The 15836-nt window shown below is 32.1% G+C and overlaps 1 protein-coding gene across 1 annotated transcript in view; it reads left to right on the forward strand.

The window, feature by feature from the left end:
• Positions 1-15063, forward strand: part of LOC111061555 (sodium/hydrogen exchanger 6) — a gene marked incomplete in the record, with an annotated part of 36935 nt that extends 21872 nt beyond the window's left edge. Inside the window, 3 exon segments of the mRNA XM_039436347.1 lie at positions 10587-10784; positions 11660-11752; positions 14841-15063. Coding sequence (XP_039292281.1) covers positions 10587-10784; positions 11660-11752; positions 14841-14909 — 360 coding nt within the window.
• Positions 15064-15836: the final 773 nt, after the last annotated feature.

Here is a 15836-nt window from a genome sequence, read left to right on the forward strand (position 1 = left end):
CTATTGCCAGACAAGCAACAAGAGAGAAGCGCGTAGCCAGCATTATTGACAATCTTGAATTTCACGAAGAATGTTTGTGGAACAGTGGTCTGCCGCTCCTGAGCTGTAATAGAAGAATCCAAATTAATTGAAAAGGAGAGAGAAACATCATATTGAAACTAATGCCAATAAAATCTTCAAGAAACATTATACAAATAATTATTTTAATTAACTAGCTTGCCCGGCGAACCTCGTACCGCCAAAAAGTCAATGTATCTCATATCACGCTTGGTGAATCATGAAATTTATTCGACGATCAATATTTTCATTTACATCCCAATACGGACTTCCTATGTGCTTAGTCATGCAGCAATTATTCCGAAAACATATTCTTCTCAATCAATTGGTACCTATATCTATCAGTAAAGTGATGAATTAAAAAACAATAGATAGGTTAAATCAGTGTTTCAAAGATGAATTTAATGTGTGCATAGTGTTGATTGTCAATAGATGGTCCAGGAAATATGCGATGTACAATGCACAGAATTCCATATTCTTTTCATCTTCCATTTTAGAATGAATATAAGGTAAGCTGGATTCAATAAAAAAATTGTAAATTATTCTGTTATTCTTCAGTAATAATTAATGAATGCAATATGAACAACTCTCTTTCATGAGGTGTATAATTTTTTCCCAACCTTTTCCAGTATCTCAATGATAGGGGAGTGATAATTATTATTTGTAAAGGTCTTCTAAGGAACCATTATCTACAGCTGGTACCAATCAACTAAACTTCAACTCCAAACTACCGTTTTAATACCAGTACACAATTTATCACAGGGTGATCTGTTTATTACAGCTGGTAACTTAAGATGCTAAATCATATTATCACAACATGATCTTCAATCATGATCATCTTTCCGTTCTTCGATAGCCGCACTATCCATGAGGTGTCCTTATGCGCGCCTCTCCTTTAGAAAATACTGAAATAAAGTGCATCTAACGGGTGATTCTCATAGAACATAATCTCATGAACTTATGTCAGTGTGCGAAATATCAATGTGACGACAATTTGTTTGGTGATGATGGTTGTAGCTAAAAATAAGGTGTTTTTCACATTACAAGGAGCATTGTTGTCAGGTGCACCTGGAAATCTATATGAGATAGAGAGAAATTGTTTCTGGACTTCTCTCATGTATTCAAATAATTTATAAAAAAATCAGAACTACACTATATATTTCAAGCACACCCCCTTTTTCATGTCTATATTGACTGGACTATCGTCAATATCAATACATTTTGAGCAGAAAACATTATCTTTTAGACATGCTAGAAACGTTTTTGTTTCAAATTATAAGTGGGTGGTTAAGTTAAAGCTACACTACTGACGGATTAATAATGACAAATGAACTAATCAACTTACATTTTTACTTGAAGATTCTGAATTTACCGGGAATGGATATAGGATTATTTTAATTTCTATTCATCAATTAATTATTTTAATTTAATAATTGAAACAAATCTATTCAATTGATGATTCAAAGTTTATGGCCAACCAAACAGAGCTTTGAGAAAAGTGAATCCGTGGTGTAATTGGTAGCACGCGTGACTCGTGAATGAAAGGTTGCGGGTTCAAGACCAATCTAACTCATTTTTTATATTATTTTATCTTGTCAATACTTTTTGAAGTAATTTTTACAAAATAATCAATCTTTATCTATGTTTCCTGGACATAATTTTTCGGACTATATGTAACCTTATATAAATTTGGGTGAGTAGCACAAGGTTACCTTATTTTTCTCTCCCTATCATTTTAATGATGTACTTATTGTATGAATCAATAAAGAATAAAAAGAATAAGGAGATTGCATTTCACAACACAAAATTTTCCCCAGTTCAAAGCTCATTTTACCTGCTGGGAATATAAATATTTAGAAATGCTATTGTCTGAATAATTTCATACAAATAGCCGTGAATTAAACTAACGTTTATGAATAGAATAGAAAAAGATTAAATATAATATATTTTTTATTTATATAAATTAATAGACTTTATCATCACATTCTCCACTACAGTATCGTTCAATATGAAATGAAATGAAATATACTTATTCACTTGTCTAGACATTACCCTTCACAAGCAGATAGTCAAACGAATTCTGAACTGACAACTTACTGTGTTATTGGATTGGCTGTATAATAAAAGTGTGGTCACTCTTGTACGTAGGAAGACTTTACTGTGAATGAATTTGCTGCTTTGTTATAAGGAATAATATATTTTTAAACTCACTGCAACAAAGATAACCTCAAGTGAAAAACTGACCAGTGAACGCAAACTGGAATGTAAACCTGTTTAGCTGAAAGACAACTTCAAACATCACATCTCTTTAAAAACTGCTTGAATGACCTTATCTGTTACTCGACTCATCCATATCAAGGCTTCCAGTCATAAATATTCATAATCTTTTATAATAACTGCCAGTGATTTTATATCAACTGGCAAAATAATTATCAGGAAAACACACTATCTTGTTCATAAATAGGCTGATGATTGGAATAATTGGATACAAGATTGTATGAAAATTGTTGGAGAGGTTTTCGAGTTGATTCTATTCTATTTATTTACTTATCTTATTCTCGCGTTGATAGGAGTTATTTTTTTAGGTTTCGTGTTTTTAATATTATTTCTTTAGCATCATTGAAACTGGGAAAATTAGGATGTATTTCGGAAATGTTTGTGGTGGTTGTATAACAATCAGTTCTAATGTTTAATATGCTCTAATAGGCCTTTGAAGAACAAAGATCAATAAAATTCTATACAAATATATTTTTTTATAACAAGACAGAAGAATGTTGTTCTGTAAAATAAATAGTAAATAGTACCCAAAGAAATAGCATAGTTTACTCGGAAAAATATAACTCTGCCACTACATAAACATAATATATGTATTTTTTAGTTATAATAACAGAAAAATGACTCACGAATGTGCAGCGCTTCTTATAAGACAACTTATTTTATACTACAACATTTTTTCATACTCCCACATTTTTTCAATAAAAATTTCCCAAGGATGTTAATAAATTGAATAAATAAATTCAATATTCCTCATGATAAAGTTTTCTTTTGATAAACCTCTGAAAAATAATAGAGCTACCGTAGAAGATGGAATATTAAATTTCTATGAAGAAAACTGGTCACACCTTCATTGAATGTTCATTTTCCAGCATTAAATAATACATAGTTACATTAATATAAAACTTTAATCCGATATTTCATTATTCTTTAGACGAGAAATGCATCCGAGTCTCCACAAGACCAATTTGCTAATACAAAATTAAGGTTGAATTTTACAAAATTTACCTAACGAGCATTGTTTGACTGTCACGCTTTACAGTTGATTAAATACATTATTTTCATAAAAGGTCCAATGTTTTTCAGAGCCTGTAATTCCAATACTTCAATTTTATTCCCTTCACCCAAACATTTTCAACTTTTAATATTTCAACTTTGTTTTCAGGGTTGGAGTAGAAGAAGAAGTGGAGACGCTACCATACACACGCAGTGTGAGTATTACCATTATTATTTATGTCTCATTTCCCACCTATTATATTTTTTTATTGCAAGCTGGGTGAAAATTCTTGGAACGTATTTGAACTAACATATATTGCGAAAGAGAGCTTTCCGTATCAACTTAACATATTTTATAGAGAAAAAGCTAAAAACGATTTACTAATCTATCTTGAAGCTACTTTTGTGAATGAACAAATCAGGCTCTCTATTAATTTTAGGAAAAAAGACTGAAGCAGCCTACAGTTTACTTTCAGGCTGTTGTTAACCAAAGTTGCAAAGTTAAGTGACTTGATAATGCTTTAGATTTACGTCAAGAATAAGCATTAGTCATTAATGACGAGCAGTTTGGTCTAGCGAACGGTTGCAGTAAACCGCAAACCTTAAAATGAGGTCATCAAACTTCGATGTACATTTTAAAGGAAATCTGTAATGTACAAAATGTGTACCTATTTAGATTTAAAAACGGGAAAATGATAAATTTATGTTTTAATATTACATCCACTAAATAAGATTTCAATTTGATTAGTCAGTAAGATTTGTCAATTAGTTGATTTATCCAGTGAAAATTATTTCCCTTTGTCATCCACTACACCCATCCAACTTGTCAGAATTTCAATTTAGGATTTTCTTTTAGATAAAATCACTCTGAATATCTTTGTAATTGATCAATATTGTATATTTGAATTTGTATTGTAATATTTTTTGTATGAGTTTTCAAAGTATATGATTCCCTAATCATTATTATCATCATACAATAAAATATGCTACAGTATAAATTATTTTATTCTCAAATCGAATGAATTTATAGGGTATTGTGCTCAACGTTTTAATTCAAACATTTTAAAATGTATCGACTAAATCAATATTGATTGCGTGAGCACGACATTTCTATTATTAAGCCACATGCAACTTGAGATAATTCTATTCCTTCTCTATTTTTTAATCGTTTAGTTTATTTTGTAATAAATCTAATACTTTGAAGCTTTTATTATTTGACACTTGCTACTGGTTGAAGCTTTCAGCACAGACCAATAAAAATAATTTATTGTTTGGACTTGTAGCTGCTTCCAAATAGTAGCTGCTTTCTGGAGATAACTTCATTATATATTCATTACTTATTAACTTAGTTTCTGTATTTAATCTTTGAACGATCCATCTGTTATAAATGTTTTTTAGTAAGATATCACGTTTTCGTTTAATTTTCCGTCACTCTACTTTTTTATCTTAGACAATGATATTAATGATATAACAACCATTTTGCTTTTCTTTAAATTTTCAAACATAAAAGACAATATCAACTTTTAAATTTTTACTTTATCAAGTGTAAATGACAAAATATCAAGAGAATGGATTATATTGAACGTGAAACATGTGCATAAATATGTACCGTATGTTCATGAATAACCTATGAACTTTCAAGAAAAATTGAATAAATGATTAAACATTGGTTTCCACTGCAAAATGTGAAGAACTTTGAAAAAATATCACCAACTTGGAAAAAGAAAGATACGTGAAATAATCAAGCTTTTAAAAATAATGATCGTTTAATAAAATTTTAAATAGTTTATACTTTATAAAATATTCTTATTGATAGAAATCTTTTCAGAATTAATTTTCCAATTTAACACATTTATTTACCTAATTTTTGAATCCATTTCTAAATATTCTCTCTGGTTTTATAAATAATCAATGAAAATTATGCTTATCGTCCTCATAAATAGCGTGAACAGAATTGCTACTCCACAGTAGGTTTGTCGCGAAGTAGCTTCATACTTGTATTATGCTGTAATAGCCTTTGCTATTTTGTAATTGAGAGTTTTGTCTGATGCATGTGTTTTTGTCCTTGTTCCTTCCTTATCCTTCCTTCATTCCATCCTTCTCTCGACCATACATCATCCCCAATTCCTATCCCAACCCACTCCTACACCAACAGGCATCTTACAATTCTTTCGGAAATACTGGACTGGTATGTATTGATATTTCATATTAGAAACCATACTTTATTGTGTTATCTGTATATTCTGTTCAGCTAACAGAACTATCGTTGTTTTGGTATATCTCACTTGAGATGAGCAATACAAGAACATTTTTATTCAAGCCTCTAATTATGTTTATAAACCAGTTATACTTATAATAGTGTTTATTTTTTTATTAGTCGCATGATTATTATTTCATTTTTTGGATTTGAATGATCATTGTGCTGAATATGGCTGTGTATTGGGACATGGATAGAACTTTTCTTTAAAATTACGGTGTATTACAGTATGACATGTATTATTATTATTATTATTATTATTATTATTATTCATTATTGTATAAATTCACAAAAGTCACTTTCGATATCAAATAATTTATTGAGACAGTAAAGCACTTGATAGATTGAAAACTTTTGAAAAATGTACATTTATAAATGGTTGGATATATTTTGTTAATTGCATGCTTCCTCACTCAATTTGGCTGACTATGGATTAATGTCAATATGGCTAATTACCTCAAATTTTAAATGTAGGTTTCCCGAGTTTTTATTAATCTATCAATATAGTATTTTCTTTCTCAATATGTTATATTATATGAGTGGAATGATAATGATAAGAGATAGATGATCTACTGATATGATTGAGAATGGAATATGGTTAGCGTGGCTTTGAATTTTTGACAAAACAATCGTTCCCGTTCCATTCACTTCATTAGCCCTTTAGAACAAATGCTTTCAGCTAAGATGTTTTTCAGCAGTAATGTCAGAAACAAAACAGCTATCTACAATCACAGTAAATAAAATTAATTGAAGAATACAACAATGAAGAATGTTTTTCTAAAAATTGAGAATATTTTTTACTGTTTTTGAAATGTTGCTTGATTTTGGTTATAAATTTATGTAAGTTGACAATATTTTATCATATTGAATTTGTACCATACAACTTGAAATATTCCAAATGATTAGCCTATTTTTCTTAAGGGTTTTGCAATCTTTCATAATTATGTGAAAAACTAGATTTTATGGGATTTGCTATTTTGCATGTTGCTATTTTGGTAGAAACTATTTTATCGACTCACCATAAAAATCAATTATTAAATTATTCTGATGAGAATTTAATTCCAACTCTATTCTGTTGAGAATTCAATCTTATCAATTTAGATTAGACTTCTGTCCTCCGTTAAATTTCATTGCCTGGTAATTTAATTGAGGTTTGTAGCGCTACCCATCTTGGCCAACCTTCTCCATCTTATATTCCTCTCTTTTACTCTGAGGTTCTAAGCTTCCAAAAGCAAGTATAGCGTTTTAGTTACCTTTCCAGTGATTTTTGAATGAATTCTATAGCCTCCTGCACACAGAAACAATAGTGACGTTCACCAGACATGGTCATTGGTTGACCTGGCTACTAAAATCGCGTCTAGAATGTCCCCTGAGCGGAGGATGCTAATGTCCCTGTGTGCAGGGGGCTAATTGTAGTCATTGTTGCTAGCCCATCTTGCATACAGATGCAATCCTCTACTCTTTTCTAAATTCCTATCTTCCTTGATATTGGTTCATGAATTCAGATCATACAGTTTTATTTGATTCATCAAGTATTAGCATTTGTTTGTGACCATCTTGTAAACCTTATTGTATGTAAACCTTATAACCTCATTATGTTCTCCATTCTTCTGCTTCGCTTTTCGCTTGTAAAAGTTTTTGCACTTTAATACTGGAATACTGTAATACGTATTCTAATTGGAATAATTTTCTAAAAATTTGATTTTAGTGAGCATGCTATGGAAACTAGTTTTTAGTGTGCTTTCTCTTTCTTTTTCATTATCACCATCCTCAACTATGTTTTGTCCACCTTCCAAAACTCCAAAGATTTGTGTAATTTATTGTCGAGCTATTCAGATCGTTTGCCTGTTGATTTTGCTATTTTGGAACAAGGTTGTTTACATTTCTCTATTCATACTTGTTTTTCGCGATCAGATCCAAGAGTTTTTAAATGTGGTATTCTTATGCTTAAGATGCATATTATAAAGCAATTATTTGTAATGTATTCATTTGTGAAAAATGTAATAAACCATTGTGTGTGTGTGTGAGCTTTGTTTTGTGTTATTTCGTTTAGCACTCCACAATCAAATTCACGAAACAAGTTTTTCAATTCTTATTAACTATTTATCTTGCTCGGCAGGGTCACAGAATAGATACTATATTGTGGCAGGGTTTTAGCGTTTCATTTGACTCACAGATGTTTCTTCTTTTTGTTCTCTATCAATAAAAATCATTATTCTACTATGGGCATTTTGATCGTCAATATTATACAGTATATTTCTCATAAACCTTTCTCGATTCATTTTTCGGTGAAGTATTTGCGGCTGCCTTCCGTGTCAGTAGAGAACAACCATTTTGCCAAAAATACTATAATAGAGGAAAGAATATCTTTCCTTCACATTGTTTGGGTGAAATATTTTGAAACTTTGTGTACAGTTTTTCCTATGGGACTAAATATTTTTTTCCTCCACCTACTGTCTAAAGAGCCTACTTTACTTCCTGAAACATAATATTAAAGTATCACTTTTTCGCTCTCAGGACGAAGAAACAGAAAAACTACCTAGAGCGTGAAAGTAACTCCATTTAAATAACATGGGAAGCATCTCTATTTTAAAAACTTACATTTGAAATAGGTTAGAAGGTCTAAGCTCAGATGAGGAAGCATATAGAGTACTATATAGTAGTCATAAAACCAACTAAATTCAATACCTCAACCAGACATTTAATCAATATATGAAATATATGTTTCATGCTAAAATTATTACAACCTTCATTTAAAAGTATACTATAAAAATGCATAAATATTTTTTTTATAATTATTCCATGTTATTCAAAATACCAGCCAACGAATATTCCTCATTAACTAACCAAATTTGAAACGGGAACTTTTCATCATTGTTGTAGTCGAGCCAGCCATTGTTGTTACAATTTTTGCCGACAGATAGCGCATAGCGCTGTCGGCGGTAAACTGTGTGATTACAAGCCAGCTGTTTAATTTTTACGTTATGTTGTAACACATTTTACTGGTCACGTAAGTTTTTAAAATTTATTTTATTTGCAGTTTTTATAAAAATGTAGGTGGAGGAAAAATTTTGTGTACATCACGAGTGAAAAATGTTTTTTCCTCCACCTACTGTCTAAAGTACTTACTTTACTCCCTGAAACATGATACTAAAGTGTCACTTTTTCGCTCTCGGTAGTAAAAAACAGAAAAACTCCCTAGGGAGGAAAAGTACTCCATTTAAATAACATGGGAAGCATCTCTATTTTAAAAACTTACATTGTAATAGGTTAGAAAGTCTAAGCTCAGATGAGAAAGCATAAAGAGGTGTCTGTCATTGAGTCAACTGAATTCAATACCACAACCAGAAATTTGATCAACTCATGAAATATATGTTTGTATGATATTATACTCTTAATATTAGCAGATGATAAAAATTTATACAATTTTTAAAATATTTTATTCTATTCAAAATACCAGCCAACAAATATTTTTGATCTGCAATTCAAATCTGAGCCGCGTGATGGAGTCAGCCATTTTTGGTAGACACCCAGCTGATATAATTGTTACAACTTTGGCCGATAGATAGCGCAATCGGCAGTGCCAATCAGACGACCGGTTTTTAGGTTTTAGATTTTAGGTTATGTTGTTAGGAAACATTGTCACCAATACGTAAGTTATTAAAATGATTTTATTTGCAGTTTCTATAAAAAAATGTAGATGGAGGAAAAATGTTGTGTACATCACGAGTGAAAAATACTTTTTCCTCCACCTACTGGCTAAAGTACTTACTTTACTCCCTGAAACATAATACTAAAGTGTCACTTTTTCGCCCTCGGTATTAAAAAACAGAAAAACTCCCTAGGGAGTAAAAGTGACTCCATTTAAATAACATGGGAAGCATCTCTATTTTAAAAACTTACATTATAATAGGTTAGAAGGTCTAAGCTCAGATGAGAAAGCATAAAGAGGTGTCTGTCATTGAGTCAACTGAATTCAATACCACAACCAGAAATTTGATCAACTCATGAAATATATGTTTGTATGATATTCTATTCTTAATATTAGTAGACAATAAAAATTTATACAATTTTTAAAATATCTTATTCTATTCAAAATACCAGCCAACAAATATTTTTGATCTGCAATTCAAATCTGAACCGCGTGATCTGGAGTCAGCCATTTTTGGTAGACACCCAGCTGATATAATTGTTACAACTTTTGCAGATAGCGCAATCGGCAGTAACAATCAGACGGCCGGTTTTTAGGTTTTAGAGTTTAGGTTATGTTGTTAGAAAACATTGTCACCAATACGTAAGTTATTAAAATGATTTTATTTGCAGTTTCTATAAAAAATGTAGATGGAGGAAAAATGTTGTGTACATCACGAGTGAAAAATACTTTTTCTCCCTCAGGAAAATTGTTGCCCTCGGCTTCGCCTCGGGCTTCAAACTTTTCCCTCAGGGAGAAAAAGTCGTACTTTTCACTCTAGATATACAAATAACTATTTCTCCCTCAGGAAAATTGTTGCTCTCGGCTTCGCCTCGGGCTTCAAACTTTTCCCACAGGGAGAAAAAGTTGTACTTTTCACTCTAGATATACAAATAACTATTTCTCCCTCAGGGAGAAAAACAGTACTTTTCACTCTAGATACAAATAACTATTCTCATGTATTATCAGAATTCACAATGATCATTAATTAGTAACATGAGACTTTCTTGACATCCTCTCCCTCGTCCCCACTCGCTCGCGGCTCAGATCCTCTCCCAAACCAATTTGAATTCAATTATTTTCTAGAATATAATTCAACAATTATTGGCAAATGAGAATAAATATTCGGTTTTTATAAATAACTATCATCAAGTTTGATCAGCAACCTAATTACTATCTAGAAGGCATCCACGAATATTTCATTATTTATCTGCGCAACTCTCAAGTATTTCTTCATTTTCTATCCTTTCCAATACTCTATTCACTTTTTGATATTTGATTTTGTTCATTTTTGTATGTTGTGTTTTTTAGGAGCGTGAAGGAGCGACTGCTGAGGGTGGGGGTAGGGGTGGGGGTGAGAAGGCGTGGCTGGCCAAGGTGTGGGGCAGTTTGGATGTGCGCTACCTGAAGCCTCTGCTGACGCATGCGCGTCCCACTCTGCTGGAGACTCTGCCAGTCTGCTGCAATCCATTGGCGCGGCTTCTCACCACCACCGAACAGATGACACAGGTCGGTGCAATCAAGTTATGCTTTTTTTAAAATTAGCTTGCTTTTTTCAAGATGTAGCAAAATATAAGTAGTATTATTTGCTTCATTGTCGTTTTTGGGATGCGAGGTGTATCATTTTTGTTTGAAAGCAAAAATATATGTAATTTACCATCTAACAAATAATTATATGTCCAACAGCACTTATATAATATACTTAATAAATAAGTATAAGTCCAACAACACAATACTCCAACAGAACAAGTCGTCAAGTTCTGGGGCACCCATGATAACTACTTCTATTATGAAGCAATAGAAACAATACAGACCTCTGTAAAAAGTGATTTTTCAGAGTAAATTAATAAATTAAGTAATTTTTAGAAGGAGAATATAATTTGTTAGCGCTTTTCGTTCTTTGAAGTGATTCAATTAATTGAGCTGATTTATTTATGTTTTAATTTGAAAATCATGATAGGACAAGACTAAAAAGCTGGTTGATAGCGCAGTGTCCCTATAGTTGGCAATCCCTAAATAAACTGAATATGCCTTTAACTAAAAAAAATGTATTAAGACTCTCATGTTACTTAGTAGGCTATAATGTTTATGTTATTGATGACTGTTTCTATGTATGATTAGGCTGTAACTCACATATTATTTACTAGTTTTTAAATTATATTTTAACTATTTTAAAAATTTAAATCCAACTTAGTATATGAATGTTATAATAATTTATATTTTTTCAATGTACATGACCACTGTCAATGCTTACTGTTGTTTAGCATGTGACAAATAATAAAATGAATTGAATGATAAATAATGAGGAATAACTATGAACTCAAATTCATTTTTTGTAATTGCTTTATATTATGTTCAAAGTATTTATTTATTTGCTGGTGTAGGATTGCAGACGACGGTCCGGTTCAGACTCTGATCTTTGTCTGGAGGAAACCGAAATGTCAGCTGGGGACCAATCACACGTCCAGCCTAAAACCGTAAGTAGGCCTAATCCACTTGTAATTCTCAATTCATTAGAAACTCCTTCATCATTTAGATTAAAACTTCAGATTACAATCTGTGACGAAACAGTCTATCACTTTCTACAGAAATCACTTGAAATCTATTGAATGATATTGCATTTGAAAATAACTCGGAAGTTGGTATTGATTCCGCGTTCATAGTTGTTCCTACACTATATTTGCATTTATGAGAACAATTTATTATTATGTGTGAAATTTCAATCATCAAAGAATATCAAGGATCAAAATTCACTAAAATTTAAAATGCATTTCATAACTAGATTAATTTTATGAGTGTAAGTCAATGTAATCAGACTTCAGCTACTACTCTTAATCCAGCCATACATGTTGGTTGGACATACTCCCTGGACAACAAAACAATAGCGTTTAAGCCGAAGGTACACACGGTCTGTTTTCCTTCATAGGTAAACCTGTTCAGGACTATAGTGGTACGTAACGTGAAAGACATTAGTCAGAATACGGAAATTATAAATTTTTATAGACGCCGTTTTAAGCGCTCAAAAATCGAATATAATATGAACTATTTATTATCGCTTTCTATTGTTTTGGTTCCTCTCCATTAAACTGGAATATTCTAAGTTGTAATGTAATATGCTAAGTTATTGTATTGGAGGGTTGAGTGTAAGAGAGCCCGGCTGCGCGCTAAATTCGCCCTCTTAAGAAAAAAGTAAAGTCAATCTATTCGATTCCCATTCCTCATGACTATTAATATGTCCAATGAATCAAGGAATGTGCCCAAGTTGATTAGGAACCAGCAGTTGTGGATTGTACGATCGGTATTAGAAAATCTGGGATGAATTCAATCATAACTCTTTATTGGGCTTGATTGATTTAGTCAAGTGGACTAAGGCGTTGCAACCTTCAGTCTGCTACAGCTACCTAGTCATGGGTTCGAATCCCGCCGGAGGCATAGACGTTTGATCATATTGTATCATCTTATTTCTTTCTTTACAATAATGGAGATGAACTGTTGATTCAGTGATCAACGGAGGAAATCTTCGATCATCAAGTCTCATCTTTCCAATGAAAAGCTTATAATTTTAAATCACCAAAATTTTTATCGGAAAAGTCTAGAAGATATCTACATTCTAGCGTTTTCGTGCCATTTGAATACAGTTGAATGTTTCTGTAGATGTTAGTGCGTTTGCGTTATGTGTGATTGTTGTTTTCATGCTCGGCACGGCACACCGAAGGATGAGCCAGAGGTGCGCAGTCAGCTGAGTGTCGAGGCTCACAACTTTATGTAAAGTCAAAGATCGGCCCTTCTTTCGAGGTTTGCCAGGTTCAACCTATCTGGTGTTTGCTTGCTGAAGCTGTTTTGTTTGGTTGTAATTTCGATTTTTTTCTCAATGAACGCTTTTAGTTAGTGTTTGCTATTAGTAACTGAATAATACTATAAATCAAAGCTAAAAGTGCTAATTCAGAACTGGATTTTGAACTAGGACTTTTTTTGTAATTCACTAGAACTGTCTTCCTTTAATTATTAGTCTTTTTTGTAATTTATTTGAGAGAGGCTTTTACACATTTAAAATAGAATTATTCCAATTTTCCCCGATCCATATTCGATTCATCCAGTTTTTGCATACACTGTAATAGCATAAATTACAGGTAGAGATGGAAAAAACTAAAAACATTGCATATCAGCTCAGCCTTCCCTAGTTGGATAGCTGGCTAGGGAGATTGGTAACTTTGCATAAGTAGGTCAGCTATTTCATTCCAAGACGTTTTATAATTAATTGATTTACGCATTCTATGAATCTGACAGCTTATTCCAGACTTACTTTCATTGAGTTTAGTATTCAACTCGAGATTGCTATAGATGGCCCATCATTAGCTGAGCTTAGGCTAAAAAGATGCTCAAAAATACCTTCCAACGATGTGTGTCATCGATATTCCCAAATTTTTCTGATATTTTAATAAAACTTTAAAATTGTTTTGTTTTGTTCACTGTATCATCGAAGTGGAAAAACCTTTAACTTAAACAAAAATTCGGACATCACCTAAAACTTTGGACTATTTTTTTTCAAATTGGTGTTAGAAATAGTCAGGGCCTATGACAGTTTTTTCTTCCACTACGTATTTTTGTCATTAAATTGAATAAATATTTGAGCTTTGCAAATTAATATGGGCCTAAAAAAATAGCAAAAATACCGTATGCTATATTTTCTCTATCCTATGAGTTGGTGCTAAAAACTAACGATTCGCAACTTTGATTTTACACTGAAAATTTCAGATCAGACTATGCAACCTTTTACCTCCTTCAAATTTTCAACGAGAGTTGGTGATGGTTCTGTTATTGAGGAAGCCCTTACTTGGAAACGTTACAATTTGTGCTTTCAATTTATCTCTATGAACGTTTAATCCAATCATAATACGTTTAAAGCAAACAATTATTACTGTTTTGAATTTGAATCACACATTCATCCTGGCTGATTAAGAATAGATTTGATGTGAATGCTTGATTTTTGCTAGCTCGATTTTAGATTACTTTCTAATGCATTTATGGAGTAATTTACATTTTGCGCAATTAGTTTTATCTATTTGGCTTGATGAATAGTGCTGCAAATGTGATTTGTCAATTCACTTTATTATTTTTGTTTGCAAGCATTTAACATTCTAGTGCGCCTCTCAACTACCCGACTTTCTTTCTTTGATTTAATTATTTATATTGCAAAAGCTTATTAGTCCCTATTATCTAGTATGGCTTCAACTTGAATTGTAGAGAGAAGATTACTGTAATCACCCCTTGGTAATTTAAGCACTGTCATGTAGTTGACACTTTCCATTGTTACATTTTTAAATAGGAAATTGCAGTATCAGTACAGATACATTAGAGTACAGATACGAGTTGGTTCTTTGTTTGTAGAATGCAGTAGTTTTTATAAGATTTCCAGCGTTTTATCACAAGCTCTTTAGTACTTGACATGAAATTAGCATTTTTCTTGATGATTTGTGCATTTGTCAGTTCAACTAGTAATGTGTTGAAAATATTGCGTATTCATTATTTATAACAAATTCAATATTTCTTATTGGTTTGTTTCAGGCCCCTGTGATCATTATTCCGGACTCGTGTTCACAAACAAATGGAATGTTAACGCGAAGAACTGAATAAAAATGAAATAATAAATAACTCCATTTCTTTTATTATTTCAAATATCTCTGTGCTGTGATTCTGTTTTCTTATTAATTATTATTATCATTATTGTATAATATGACATGTACTTATATTGTAATTTATGAATATTAAATTGTTGAGTTCAATTTAAAATGAGTTTTTTTTGTCATTAGATATCAAATTTATATTTTCAAATAATATAAACTCATTGCCGGGTGCTGGTTTAAACAAACTCATAGTGAGAAGTAAAGTGAGTGAAAATGATAGGATGACACTGATGACAGAGTAGCCAAGTCTTGATGTATTAGCTTCAGCCATCATAACTATCTGGGGACAATTATTGTCCTCACATTGAAATTTCGCACAATGATGTAAGTTGATAAGATCATGTTCTATGAGAATCACCCGTTAAGCACTTCATTTCAGTATTTCCTTGTGAAGAGGCGCGCTTAAGGACATCTCAAGGATCAAAATTTCTAACACTGTTACGTTGGTTTAATAATCGAATCTCTGTTACTTTTGACAATAATCGAATCTTCTCGTACTATGTTCCAAATTTCCCACCAGTTTTCCCCTTCTGCAGCCACAATAGATGAACCCAATATCTTTTTTTATTCACATTAGTCAAATACCTTAATCTTTGGCTTCATGAAAAGTACATTTTGTAGTGGACAAAACCAGCAGCTGACAAGCCTCTTGCCGCCCGTCTGGTGTGCATTGCATCTGGTCACTGGTCTGTGCCACACCAATTCACTGTGTGAATTGGTCCTTTGGGTGCTCAACATAGTCAGGAGGTACCGTAGAGGTAGAGGACGAGATCCAAGATGAGATAGAAATACCTCAATGTAACACAAATACATGACGTGTTATGGGGTGCCCGCATGATAAGCAGGTCGAGGTAAGCCACACGGTGAAACTCGACCT

This window comes from Nilaparvata lugens, chromosome 1 (assembly GCF_014356525.2).
Source record: "Nilaparvata lugens isolate BPH chromosome 1, ASM1435652v1, whole genome shotgun sequence".
NCBI classification, from domain to species: Eukaryota; Metazoa; Arthropoda; class Insecta; order Hemiptera; family Delphacidae; genus Nilaparvata; species Nilaparvata lugens.